This window comes from Sprattus sprattus (genome assembly GCF_963457725.1).
Source record: "Sprattus sprattus genome assembly, chromosome: 15".
NCBI lineage: Eukaryota > Metazoa > Chordata > Actinopteri > Clupeiformes > Clupeidae > Sprattus > Sprattus sprattus.
Genome location: NC_137913.1, coordinates 23,022,535 through 23,035,847, shown reverse-complemented (window position 1 = coordinate 23,035,847; position 13,313 = coordinate 23,022,535). Strand labels below are relative to the sequence as shown.

Genomic DNA, 13,313 nt, shown 5'->3' with positions numbered 1-13,313 from the left:
CCCCAACTGCAGTCACACAGATGACTAGATTGCACAGCAGCCCCGAACAATAGGTGCTGGGACGACAGCCCCGGCCATAATTCTGCCTAACAGTAGAGCAGGTGGTTATTCACCGGGAGTGAAGATAAGCCTTTATCCCACCACCACACCGAAGACATCCTTAAACGCTGTGTTTGTTCAAAGAATAAAAAATCCACTCTGCAAGACCCTCAAAGTGTGCTCGTTAAAAAGTGGCCCTATTGACCTATAACAAGCGCCTGCTGTTCTCCTTTCACCACCTCCACATCCCCCATATCCCTCTCATCCCTCCTGCAGCGGATCTGTTCGATATCCTGCTCCCCATGCTGAACATCTACCAGGAGTTTGTGAGGAACCATCAGTACAGTCTGCAGGTGTTGGCCAACTGCAAGCAGAACAGGGACTTTGACAAGCTCCTGAAGCAGTACGAGTCCAACGCAGCCTGCGAGGGGAGGATGCTGGAGACTTTCCTGACGTATCCCATGTTCCAGGTAGGGCACCAATTACCAGAGTCACTTTTGTGCAATGCAGGGCTGATTGCTCATTCTGTGGTATAAAATGGGCCCTGAAATTTCTCAAACACTGCTCTCAGGAGAGCTCAAATCTCCCCTCAACACCCGCCCCCTCATTTCCCTCACAATGCACACCACGCATCCAGTTATTCCAACCAAAACATGTATTACCATTACAACTGTATTATATTCCTATATCTGCGGTATTGTATTCCTATTATGCAGCTCATTGCTCACACAGACCCATGAACTCTTTTGGCTGTGGTTCACCTTTGCCCCCCCAACAGATCCCCCGCTACATCATTACTCTTCATGAACTCCTGGCCCACACCCCTCACGAGCATGTGGAGCGCAAGAGTCTGGAGTTTGCCAAGTCCAAGCTGGAGGATCTCTCCAGGTAGGCGTGGCTGCCAAAGCAGCCCCAGTCAGGCTGCAGTCACAGGCTGGATAGGGCCAGGCTGACCATGAGCAGTCACGGCGTTGTCTTAATTACTATAGTTGGCAGTGACAAGTTTAGAAGAGTGAGATTAATCGGTGCTATTTTTAGATAATTTGCCGTCTGTTGTACCATAACTGCTCCACATATGTTTGTGCTTATTATGCAGATTGCTTGCATGTGGTGGATAATTCGTAGGGAATTATTGTACTAAAGCTGTGTGTGTGTGTGTGTGTGTGTGTGTGTGTGTGAGTCTGCCCATTAAGCATGACTGAAAAATGAAATAAAATTGGCACACTTGTTGCTTAAGCGTGCGATGTCACCATCCGTACCTCTCCATAGGGTTATGCATGATGAGGTGAGTGACACTGAAAACATCCGCAAGAACCTGGCCATCGAGCGCATGATCGTAGAAGGCTGCGACATCCTCCTTGACACCAGCCAGACATTTGTAAGACAGGGTGAGTCCTGACACCTGATGTGCAACCAGCTCATCTAAACCAATCCAGGACTCTGGGAAAAAAACACAAAAGCAACGACATTAGCTTGGATGTGAATACAGTGGGGTCCTGAATTATGCATTGTTTTGGCATCAGATTGAAATGTCTCTCTGCTGGATTCTACCATTTGAAGTTTGATTCTTCTGGGGTATCTATAATGCATGAGAACACTGCAGAGTAAGAACAAAAACATAGATATAAGAAAAGGCTATGCCAAGGTCTGTGTGGGAATGGCATAAACTCCCATCAGAATAGAGTGACTCCTGCAAAAGCAATCTATCCTGTTGACTTTCCATTTGGATTAGACACAGCGCTGAAAAGGTATCTTGGGCAGTGTGTCTCTGTCATTTTGCCAGTAGCTTAATGTGGCTGTCACCGGTTTTACAAGATTCTCTGAAGAGTATTTGTCCATACTGTATGAACTTGTGCTGTCTGTGTGTCGGAGCTAAACTGTACATAGTGTCTTTGTCTTCTAATAAATCTGTCCATCATTTCAAGATTTGTGCTGTGCTCTCTCCCTTTCTCTCTCTTTCTCCCAATATGTCATGCTCTCATAATCTCTTTCTGTTCTCATCCTGTATTCCCATCTGTCATATTCTCTTTGTCTCACTCCATCTTCCTCTCTCTGTCTCACTCTTCCTCTCTCTTTCTCTCTCTCTCCTCTCAGGCTCTTTGATCCAGCTGCCCTCTGTAGAGCGGGGGAAGCTCAGTAAGGTGCGACTGGGCTCGCTGTCTCTGAAGAAGGAAGGGGAGAGACAGTGCTTCCTGTTCACAAAGCACTTCCTCATTTGCACACGCAGCTCAGGGGGCAAGCTACACCTGCTCAAAGTGAGTGACACGCAAACACACACGGAAACACACACACACACACACACACACACACACACACACACTCACACACACACACACACCACTCACACACCACTCACACAGACACTCACCTTTGCCTTCACCTTCATTCCAACAGTGAAGCCTGTTGCAGCAGAGAGAGTGTAATTTTTTAAGTTTCAGTCTAATTAGTGGGATTAAATTATGCATTTACAAAATCAACTGAAGAAATGAACCCTGTGAGCAGAAGCAGCTCGCCTGTCAATGCAAACACTAATGGAGTAAGACAGGCGCTCTACCTCGTCTGTTGTTTTCTACGCGTCCTGCAGGACTGTCTGTTTGGACTGAGGCCCGCGCCCTCTCTCCATGTAACCTTTTCGGCATGCCTCCCTTTATCCCCCGACTGAAAAATCTGTTTTTGAGTTTAATTCTACTTGAATTCCTCTCCTCCTGCTGGTGCGGCTGCTGTGCTCTTTCTGCAAGGGTGTTTCAAAGGCAATGTGTGACATTCAAGGAAATTATTTTAATGAGTAGGGGAAAAAGAATTTGTGTTTATCAAGAGACGAAAAAAAGGGGGAGAGGGGGAGAACAAAACTGAGAGACAGAGGGTGCAGAGATGGAAGCCTTCAGAGAGGACAGAAAAACAGTCAGTCAGTGGGTGAGAGGACAAGAAGACGAAGACTTCATACAAGAAGACGAAGATAAAATGGACTCTGAGGAGCTGGACCTGCCCTTTGGTGGCATACAGCATCTAGCATTCAGCCAGAGTTGATGTGAGATAGAAAGTTTGTGTCTGTATCTGAGAGACACACAATGAGATTGTTGTGTCTGTCTGGATCTCGTCAGGCATTCTTTACCCACTGTGTCCATGGCATTCTGGGAGCTGTGGGAAATGTAAAACTTCTCCCCTGCTGCGAATGAGTCATTATGGGGAGAAGAAGAGCTGCCAATGGGTTTCTCTGCAGAAATGTCTCCATTTACCATCCTATTGCCTGTGCAGAGTGAGATTTGCAATGGGATGGGGAATGCTGACTGATTGTGTTTGGCTGTGAGGATTCAGTACAAATGCTCTGATTATTATTTCCCACTGAGCCTATTAACAAGAGAAGTGTACCATTATATGTGGGTTCGGCGTGGGTCCTGCAAGTGCTCAGCAAATGTTGACATATTTGAAAGATTAAAGGATGATCCATTACACAGGAAAGATTAGCATCTTGAAATGTTGTTTAGTCACATTGTTCATTGTTGTGAAAGACTGCAATGGAGGGCTTTGCATGAAAGGCCTCGCAGTAAGCTGTCGATCTGTTTGTTCACCTGGCTGTATCCACTTGTTGAATGTTTAATTGAGAATTCATTGGGCTTGACATTTAAAAATAATTTGTAGTTAAACTGTGTCAACAGGAAAGTCCACATGCTTGACTATCTTGTTTCAAAATGTTCAAAAGGAAAATAATAAGCTAACCCACCCAAAAAAACATCTTCTTGAGGAAACTTGTTCCTTTGTGGTGTCAGAAATCTCAATTCTATGATAATGCAGGCAGCTGGTGACTTTCCAAGGGAAAGGTCAGAACCTAATGCCTTCAGAGACATCAGTGTTTTCATTATGTGTTCAGAAATATAGTCCAGATGGACTATACTAGACTACACTATTATTCTTCAGGAAGACCTGAGATGTACCAACAGATTTGACATACGATAATAGTTTTAATATTAATTCATTTTCAAAATGTTACATGGCATTCAGTATACACTAACTATTTGCATTGCTTGATCAGGCTAGAACTGACCTGTCAGTGATCTGGGTATTATATGTGACATTATCACTGCACTGCAGGTCTTTTGTTAAACTGATGCAATACAGACCATAAAGCTTTACATGAATTTGGAATATATTACGGTGTACCACCCTGCATTTAGCTAATAACAAGAAAATGATGCGCTGAATATCCATGTCTGGATGGGATTTCAGTACCATGGACTATATGTTATATGGTATATGGTGTATGGTATATGGTATATCAGACTACCTTGGACTATATGGTGTAGTATGGTGCATGGTATATCAGACTACCTTGGACTATATGGTGTAGTATGGTGCATGGTATATCAGAGTACAGAGGACTATATGGTGTAGTATGGTGCATGGTATATGGTATATCTTGGACGACTCACATTTAAACGTTTTCTTCACCTCTGTTGTGATATCTTGCAGCAGGGAGGCGTTCTGTCACTGATCGACTGCACCCTCATCGAGGAGACGGAGGCCAGCGACGAGGAGTGTGAGTGTTTGTTCACGTGCTCTCTGCTCAGCTCCCCGCCCCCAACTCATCATTGGCTAACCAAAGACACACACCATTAGACACGCGGGAGTCCTGTCTGTCATAATGGAGGTTAATTAACTGTCAAATCCTGGTCAGAACTCCAGAACCAAAGTGCTTGGTTTTTAAATGTCAGCTGGGTACTTCTGATGCTTTGATATCATAGCTCAATTAGCTGTGCCTTCACAGCCTTACCTGCAGGAAGACTCTCCTCTCACATCAGCACACAAATTAAGTGCTTCCCCCTTGTATGTGTTCCCCTATTAGAGGTGCCATGTTGTCAGCATTTATGTGATCGATTTCTCCCTAAGCTGACGGCTGCCATATTGATTTGTTCCAGGGTAGTGTTGCATTGGTTTCTTTTGGGGTGTCCCTGGGCCACTGGTCATAGATGACTTTGCTGCGTTTGCATTCTGAGTGTAGTGCCTAGAGTCGCCCCCAAAGCCTTTAACCTAAACACTTCAAATTCAATCAAATAAAAGGATCAAATGAAGACATCAGGTGTTCAGCAAAAATGAACTATTGAAGTGAGATCATTTTTATCCATTGTCTCCTGAAAACACTGTTGAACTTCTTCTTTTATCCATGTGCCAGTAATTATGTAACTGATGGTCTGTTTGGATAAGATGCAATCATAAGCGTCTGAAATCACGCACTGTCTCCGCAGCCAAGAACACGGGCCAGGTGTTTGGCCATCTGGACTTCAAGATAGTGGTGGAGCCCTCGGATGCCCCTGCCTTCACCGTGGTCCTGCTGTCTCCCTCCCGCCAGGAGAAGGCTGCCTGGACCAGTGATATCAGCCAGGTCAGCCATCCATGCAAATCCCCCTCCCACTCACAGCATATGGGCCAGCAACCGTGCTATTTCATAACAATCACTCTGAACGTGCACCAGGATCTTTAGTAAGGTCAGAACTAGCTAGTCCATCCTGCTCAGACATGCTGTTAGACAGTCTGGTAACGCATACGCAGTATTACACAAACACAGTTTCAGAAGTTAATGGAGACCTTGGTTAGATCAGTTACAACCAGTGGTGTAGTGGTCCCTGGAGTAGTGGATATACTCTTTATTTTTAAGTAGCCCATTCAGCACAGGATAAACGCCCTGTTTTGAGAAGTGGTTGTACCCAATGCTGACTGAAAAATAAGTGGGTATACTCCGTATACCTGCGTATACCCTGGACTACACCACTGGTTACAACTCTAACCAGGCTAACACTTAGCATAAAAATGTAAAAGCTTACATATATCACTAGCAACTTCTTGTTATATAACTTATAATAATTAATATGTTTATGAGAAAAGATTCGTTTTAGCACATAGCTCAGTAGAGTCGCATTTGTGAGCTAAACAGCTACTGCAGACTTTCATGCTACAACTCACTATTCTACAGGACAAAATGTTCGTCCTGCTAAATAATGCAATGGGCTAAGAGAGGGTGGGAACTTTCTAAGAGGCCAAGTTGTACACTTTGCCTGATGCTTTTATGGTCCTCAGCACATTAAGTCAAGGGAGATCATTTAATGTTGTCTTGGGAGGAATGATTCCTGGAAATGTGACACAAAAACACCCCCTCCACACACACACAGACACACACAAAGACTCACTCCGACACTCACCTACACACATACACACACACACACACACACACACGCATTCATACACACACACTCATACACACACACACACACACACACACACACACACACACACACAAACACACACACACACACATTCACACACACACACACACACACACACACACACACACACACACACACACACACAAACACACATGGATGAAGAGATGGCACAAACACCACCAAAGCACCACACAGTAATAACACACTATAATGATATCAATGTGCAGTACTCAGAAGCAGCCCAGTGTTGCCCATGGACCTGGTGTTCTAGTAAACACGTCCCTTGGGGCCCCTGGGACAGACGTTTAGCTCAGGAGATTCATTTATCAGGCCAGGAGCCCCTGGCTCAGAGACGGGGTCTGACAGTGCCACCTGGGGCAAAGTCCCTTAGCTCCAGCCCAGACGTCATCAGCTCTCTCTGTGGTGCTGCACTGTGGTTCTGAAAACATGTCTCTGTATTGTTGTTGTCTTCTTAATCATGACACACCATTTAACACTTGTTCCCCCCCCCTCCCCTCCCCTCCCCCTCTTGTTATGCTGGGCAGTGCATTGATAACATACGCTGCAATGGCCTGATGACCAGTGTGTTTGAGGAGAACTCTAAAGTCACAGTGCCGCACATGATCAAGTAAGTCCTACAGGCACCAGTCTGCACTAGCTGCTTGTTTACCACCTATTTCCTATTTGCATGATGTACAATGATAAGCCAAATGAGCAGGCGAAATGAATGTCTGGACACAAATTGGCCTAGGAAAGTCATTTTGAATAACTCCTACCATAAAACGGCAATGGACTGAAATGATATTGGTAGCCATTATGTTTCATCTCTTGTTCATCATTATGATGTAGTGTCATCGGTGTTCACTGTTATACTGTTATACTGACAGGGCAGGTACCGACAACTGTATTTCATTGTCCTGTTTTTCATGGCTATTTAGCATTTCCACACCTTCTACGGTATTTGGTTTCAAACATCCTGCACTTCATATTTGCTCAATTAGCTTTTATTGGTTACAGATGTAAGCTAATAATTGCAATCAGAGTTGGAACAAATGCCTGTAGGCCTCTTCTTAGGCACTGAGTGGAATAGCCCTGATGCTGGGTTCCCTTTTCTCATTCTGAATGTGTCATAAGCATGACAGAGACCAATTTGGATACCATTATCTCTGGTGTCATTCATTGCCTGATGAGGCATGGGTAACCACATTTACACTTGGTTAGATATGACATTACATATTATTTTTCAATCCATATCTGCTGTGTGACAAATTTCTTTAGCTGCAATCTTGTCATCAGTGTCTTCTCTCCATCTGCTCTCTTTCTCACTCCCTCTCTTTCTCTCTCTCTTTCTATCTCTCTCTTTCTCTCTCGCTCTCTCTCTCTCTTTCTCTCTCGTGTACATGTTGATTGTTGCTTCATTCAATAGTAACCACTTTAGAGTACATTGATAAAAAAAGTGCCCTGCTGCCAGCCAATGCCCTGGTTGTGCCTCTTATCAGATCAGACGCACGTCTCCATAAAGATGATGTTGACATTTGCTTCAGCAAGACGCTCAACTCCTGCAAGGTCCCCCAGATCCGCTACGCCAGCGTGGAGCGTCTGCTGGAGAGGCTGACCGACCTGCGCTTCCTCTCCATCGACTTCCTCAACACCTTCCTGCACACCTACCGCATCTTCACCACCGCCGCCTTCGTCTTAGACAAACTGGCGGACATCTACAAGAAGCCCTTCACCTCCATCCCTGTCAGGTAATGGGGGAGGTGTGGACAGAGGGAGGGATGGAGAGATGGAGGAGGAGGAGGGGTGACTGTGTGAGGGACTTGGGGCAGTTTAGGGATTTCAGTTACTTACTATTTTGTGAGTTTTCATAAAGCCTTGCATTACAGGTTTGCCATCAAGGTTTAATATAGGGAATTTATCTTTATAGCGTAAATGTGAAGGATCTGGATTTCTTCAGGCACAGTTAGGATGTTTATAGTCCTATTATCAAAATCATAAAGAAAGAGTGCGGATTTAATGATGACTTGGACTATGAAGATTTGAGGAAAACATCTGTGGTTGTGGTATACTTAAACCAGTTCTTCTATTTTTGAGACTCGATCATGTCATAGTTGCATTTGGATTGTGTCTGGGTACTAATCTTTGTAAGTGTGTGTGTGTGTGTGTGTGTGTGTGTGTGTGTGTGTGTGTGTGTGTGTGTGTGTGTGTGTGTGTGTGTGTGTGTGTGTGTGTGTGTGTGTGTGTGTGTGTGTGTGTGAGAGAGAGAGAGAGAGAGAGAGTGTGTGTGTGTGTGTGAGAGAGAGAGAGGGAGAGAGACAGCGAGAGAGAGAGAGAGAGTGAGAAAAAGAGAGATGGAGGGAAAGAGAGAGAGTAAAAGTGAGAGTTAGAAAAAAGTGTGTGTGTCTCAGGGAAAAGTCTGCTCTTGCATATTTTCCTGTTCAGACATAATGACCTTTTCAACTGGAAACTTTTTTCTTGTCCCAAAACAGGTGTTTTGCAAAAAGTCTTATTAGTTTGGCCCAACGTTACTAGGCTCAGAATGTGCTTCAGGAGTGTGGACAATTCAGAAACTCTTACACTGCACTTTCCTTCCACACCACATGTATGGTACACAAGTTTATGCAGTTTCAGGAACAGGTCCATACTCACAACAGTTTAGTCCATCGCTTGTCCTCCCTGTCATTGCTTTTTGGAAGTCGTTCATCATGTTACTTGTGTATGCAAAACAGCAGGCGTCCATTTTAATGGACTCCTGCCACTTTAAGAAGATGAAGCCACAGTAGACTTGACATAAGTTATAGGCTTGTTTTCCATATCATTGTGCAGTTGTCCATGTCTGAGATGGGTAAGTGGTCTTGACAGTTGCCGTCCCCAGCTGCCCAACGTGGTGTGTGCCGTGCAGTCACTCATGTGTCTCCCCTCCCACCTCCCCGCGCAGGATCCAGTATCACGCATTCGACCGCTTGTCCATCACATCCATCTGTCCAGACTACAGCCTGAAGATCAGGAAGATAGCCCTGGATCAGTCAAAGTAACACAGCACATCTATATCTCTCTTATTTTCACTCGCTCACTCACTCACCCAGTCACTATTCACTTCTCACACACACACTTATGCTCTCTCAGTCTTTGACTCACTCACTCACTCAGTCATTCACTCAACACAGCAAACTCAAGTCATTGCTCACTCACTCTCTCTCCCTTTAGCTCTATCTATCTATTTAACTATGTATCTATTTATCTATCTAAATATCTATCTATGTATATATCTATCTATCTATTTATCTATCTATCTAATGTCTTGTCTTCTTTTTTCATTCTGTCAGCATATCAGCAATACTTCACTCATGCCTCCATTTTTAAATGTGTTGTAGTATCACATTCAGATTATACGTTTTATGTTGCTGTTGCATTCATCACAACATCATGTGTCATGTAGAGATGTGCCACTCAGTATGTCCTCCCAGTATGAGGATAGTTGAATTGGATTTCATCCAGTTTCACATTTATCCAAACCCATAGTAGAATGTCACCACAGTGACATAGTAGAATGTTGCCAGCTCAACTGGCTTGATAGTATCTCCAAAGACCAAAGCTAAACTGCCACAGTCTTTGTATTTACACTTAATATTGTATCTCCAAACCCAGTTTGCATACAAGCTGTGCCTGTGTCTCTGCAGTGAATGTAGGTGGTGTACTCTGCCTCTTGTTCCCTGTGTTATGTACGGCCTCTCTGCATACACTGCTCCCTTAACTCAGGTCGCTGGAGCTGTTCTTCGCCACCAACCAGAACAACCGCGGTGGAGGAGAGCACAACAATGACAAGTCGCCCCGCCTGTGCCGCAAGTTCTCTGGTCCACCGCCACTCACCATGCCCTCCCGCACCTCCTCGCCGGTGCGTATCCGCAAGCTCTCCCTTAACTCCCCACTGTGCTCCACCTCCTCCTACTCGAGGGGACTGGACCTCTCCTCCCCTACTGCCTCCACCACCAGCTTCTCAGCCACCAGCAGCCCCACGTCAGCCACTTGCCCCAGCCCGGGGACCCCCACCACATCCCCCCTGCCCGCTGTGACGCCCCCCGCAGGCACCATGCCCACGCTGGAACTAGGCTCGGCCCCCTCCACTTTGCCCTCGCCCTCCCCGGAGCAGAGCCCCACCGCCACCGAGGAGAACCCCGAGCTGCCGCGCATTGATGCCTTCTGCGGGAAGCTCCGACGCAGCATCCGCAGGGGTAAGGAGAGAGAGGGGGGATCGATAGAGGGAGGGAGAAGAGAAAGGAATGTGGGAGGCAGGGAAAGAGGGGAGAGGAGAGTTCAACTTGATTTGTGTTCAGGCATCAGTTATGTGCATGGGGTCAACTGGCTCTCATGGGGGTTGGCAAACAGGGCCTGAGAGACAGAGAGAGGTAGAGGGAGAGACCTCAGATTTAATCTTGTGTCGTATTCAGTGGCCAGAGGTTGTCCCCTGGTCACATACCCCACAGTGATGGAGGCAAAAGTCGCATTCAATACATTGCATACAAGAAACAAATGCTTCAGTTTGTGGTGGGAGAGAACTCAAAAGAAAAACTAAAACGTGAAAACAGGGAGACGGGTAGAGCCCCTCTCAGGAGGAAGAATTTATTGGTGTTGTTGAATAGCTTCATTGTAATCACGACGCATTTATGCCAACGTGCTCAGACTGTTTTGCAAACGTGCAGCACATTATTCCCTTTAATATGCTTCTGAGTAGCATTCCACCAGCTTTTATGACTCCCAAGCAGAAATAACATGCCGTATTGTTCACTTCAACTCTAATGGAAAGCAGAAGACTTGTGAAGTTATCCACCAGATTAGCTACATGCGTTGGACTCGAGGCCTTTTGTGTTGCTCACTATAGTCAGCTCTTGTCCAAGACTTTCTCTGATCTTATTATTAAGACTGCTTTAAAAAGCAGCATAGCATTTGGTCACATAGCCAACATAGCCAGAATCACACACAGGTCAGTAAAGGTTTCAACAGAGTTCACACAGTCATGGAAATCCTGGAAAAGTCATGGAATTCTAAAATCCCCTTTTCCAGGTCTGCAAAAAGTCATGAAATTCAGTGAATTCATTGAAAGTTTCAAAAGAGTAATGAAATGTGTTAGTGTCGAGGTGTACTGAAATGAATTATGTAATTGTAATCCTCCATGGGTTTGATGTGTAATATAGTTTCCGTTTGAAATGGCATATCATAACTAAGCTTTCAGAAAAGGAATGGAAAAGGCTGTGTTTTAATTTTCATTCCATAATTAGGCCCAATGGATTAAAGTACACCGTTCTTCTGTACCTGGAATGGATATGGCATTAAAGGTCATTGAAAAGTCATGGAAAAGTTTTGAAATGTTGTCAATGAAAATGGGTGGGGACCCTATTTCAAGATTATATTGTGTTGTAGCCATTTCACTTGAAGCTGTTCTCCCAAGATTACAACCAATGAAAATGCCATTTAATAGCACTGTGTTACAGGCTATTGCCCAAAGTTATAATAGTAATAATCATAACAACAACCCTCTGATGATTGGTTTGGCCTGAGGCATGTGAGGTGAAGCCTTCTGTTGACACTACTGCTGATGTTCACAGTGCACCACCTGAGCTGGCATCCTACAGGGCTGCTGTCCCAGCGCCAGGGCCAATTAGACTTACCCGTGGAGCCCGGAGGGATTTCGCTCTGTGATCAGCAAGTGGCCTTAGAGAAGCGTCCCTTTAAAAAACATTAGAGAACATTCTGTCCAGACAGTTACAAATGTTTTGGCTTGTACGGTGACTGCCATTAGAGTAACCTTAAGGCGGGTCTGTGAAATCCTTGTTTATTTATTTGAGTAATCGTGGAAGATCAGCATTTGTCAGAACGCCAAGGTTATACTTGAGCCTTTGATGACTTCCAATGCGTTCAGTAAATTAGCTTGTTTAGGTGTGCTTTTGTTTGTTGTCATTCCTGGTTGAGTACAGAAAATCCCTCCTTTTCTCTACTCAGAAATGTCCTCTCGGTAGTTAAACCTGTCTGGATGCCAGTCTAAACCTAATGCCTCTGCTAGAGAAAGAGTTCTGAATAGCACACGGTACTTCCAAGAATAAGAAGTAGCTTTTCTTTCAGCTCCATGTGGTTCCTAATGAGAACCAACTTGAAATTGATTTTCTTTAAAAGTTTTTATTTGAAGTTGTTCTGAAGTGGTTTAACCAAATAGACTTGATATAAAGCCAGGGGTCACACATTGTTCTTTTTTATGTGCCCTAAATGTATCAAACCATATTTCATTTTTATTAAGGATTTCAATTTTAAGATGCCACATATATCTAGGTTTAGGGGGGTAAGTGAATCAGCTAGCCTAACCTGTGGAATGCTCTGACTTTCAGCTGTTCTGGAGTCAGCATCAGTGGACAAGTTCATCCCGGAGAGCCCTCAAGGCAGTGAGTCTGGGGAGACCTCACCCTGCCGGTCCCCCTCTACACCACGTCATCTGCGCTTCCGAGGAAATGCAGGTGTGTTTGGACTGTGTGTTTGTTAGTGTGTATGCATGTGTGTCTTTGTGTGTGTGTCAGGATTTTCATTAGCTGGTAATCACAATCGTTTTGCTCATTAAACAAAATATTCTAAATTCAAATTGGCCAGTGATAACGCTCAGACAAATCATAAAATATATCCTTAAACAGAACATTTATGTTATTATCTTATTTTATTGATTAAGCTAAGTCACAAAATCTATTCACTTCAGTGGAGCAGTTAAGAAGGGTGTATATGTGTATGTGTATCGGTATATATGTTTCTGTGAATGTCTAAGAGAGAGAGAGAGAGAGAGAAATATGTATATGTTTATGTGTCCATGCCTGTGTATGTCTGGTCAGTCACCCCTGAGAGGGCAAAGCATATCTTCAGTGAAAACACTGACAGCTGTGTGATGGCCACCCCAGTCAGACCCCTAGCACTGAGTCCAGTCAGCTGTAACCTAGATAGGCTAATCATGGCCACTGCCTCAGGCTCTCACCACTCTGAATACTATTTTTTCAGGGGACATCTGTGCTGTCACTTCCTTATATT

At 44.6% G+C, this 13,313-nt stretch overlaps 1 protein-coding gene across 1 annotated transcript in view; it reads left to right on the top strand.

The window, feature by feature from the left end:
• Positions 1 to 13,313, top strand: part of rasgrf2b (Ras protein-specific guanine nucleotide-releasing factor 2b) — a gene marked incomplete at both ends in the record, with an annotated part of 52,129 nt that overhangs the window by 26,885 nt on the left and 11,931 nt on the right. Inside the window, 10 exons of the mRNA XM_080853032.1 lie at positions 316 to 509; positions 818 to 927; positions 1,309 to 1,427; positions 2,134 to 2,294; positions 4,507 to 4,573; positions 5,280 to 5,416; positions 6,800 to 6,882; positions 7,754 to 8,002; positions 10,014 to 10,486; positions 12,632 to 12,757. Of these exons, the coding sequence (XP_080709158.1) occupies positions 316 to 509; positions 818 to 927; positions 1,309 to 1,427; positions 2,134 to 2,294; positions 4,507 to 4,573; positions 5,280 to 5,416; positions 6,800 to 6,882; positions 7,754 to 8,002; positions 10,014 to 10,486; positions 12,632 to 12,757 (1,719 nt within the window). The remainder of the gene's footprint in view (positions 1 to 315; positions 510 to 817; positions 928 to 1,308; positions 1,428 to 2,133; positions 2,295 to 4,506; positions 4,574 to 5,279; positions 5,417 to 6,799; positions 6,883 to 7,753; positions 8,003 to 10,013; positions 10,487 to 12,631; positions 12,758 to 13,313) is intronic.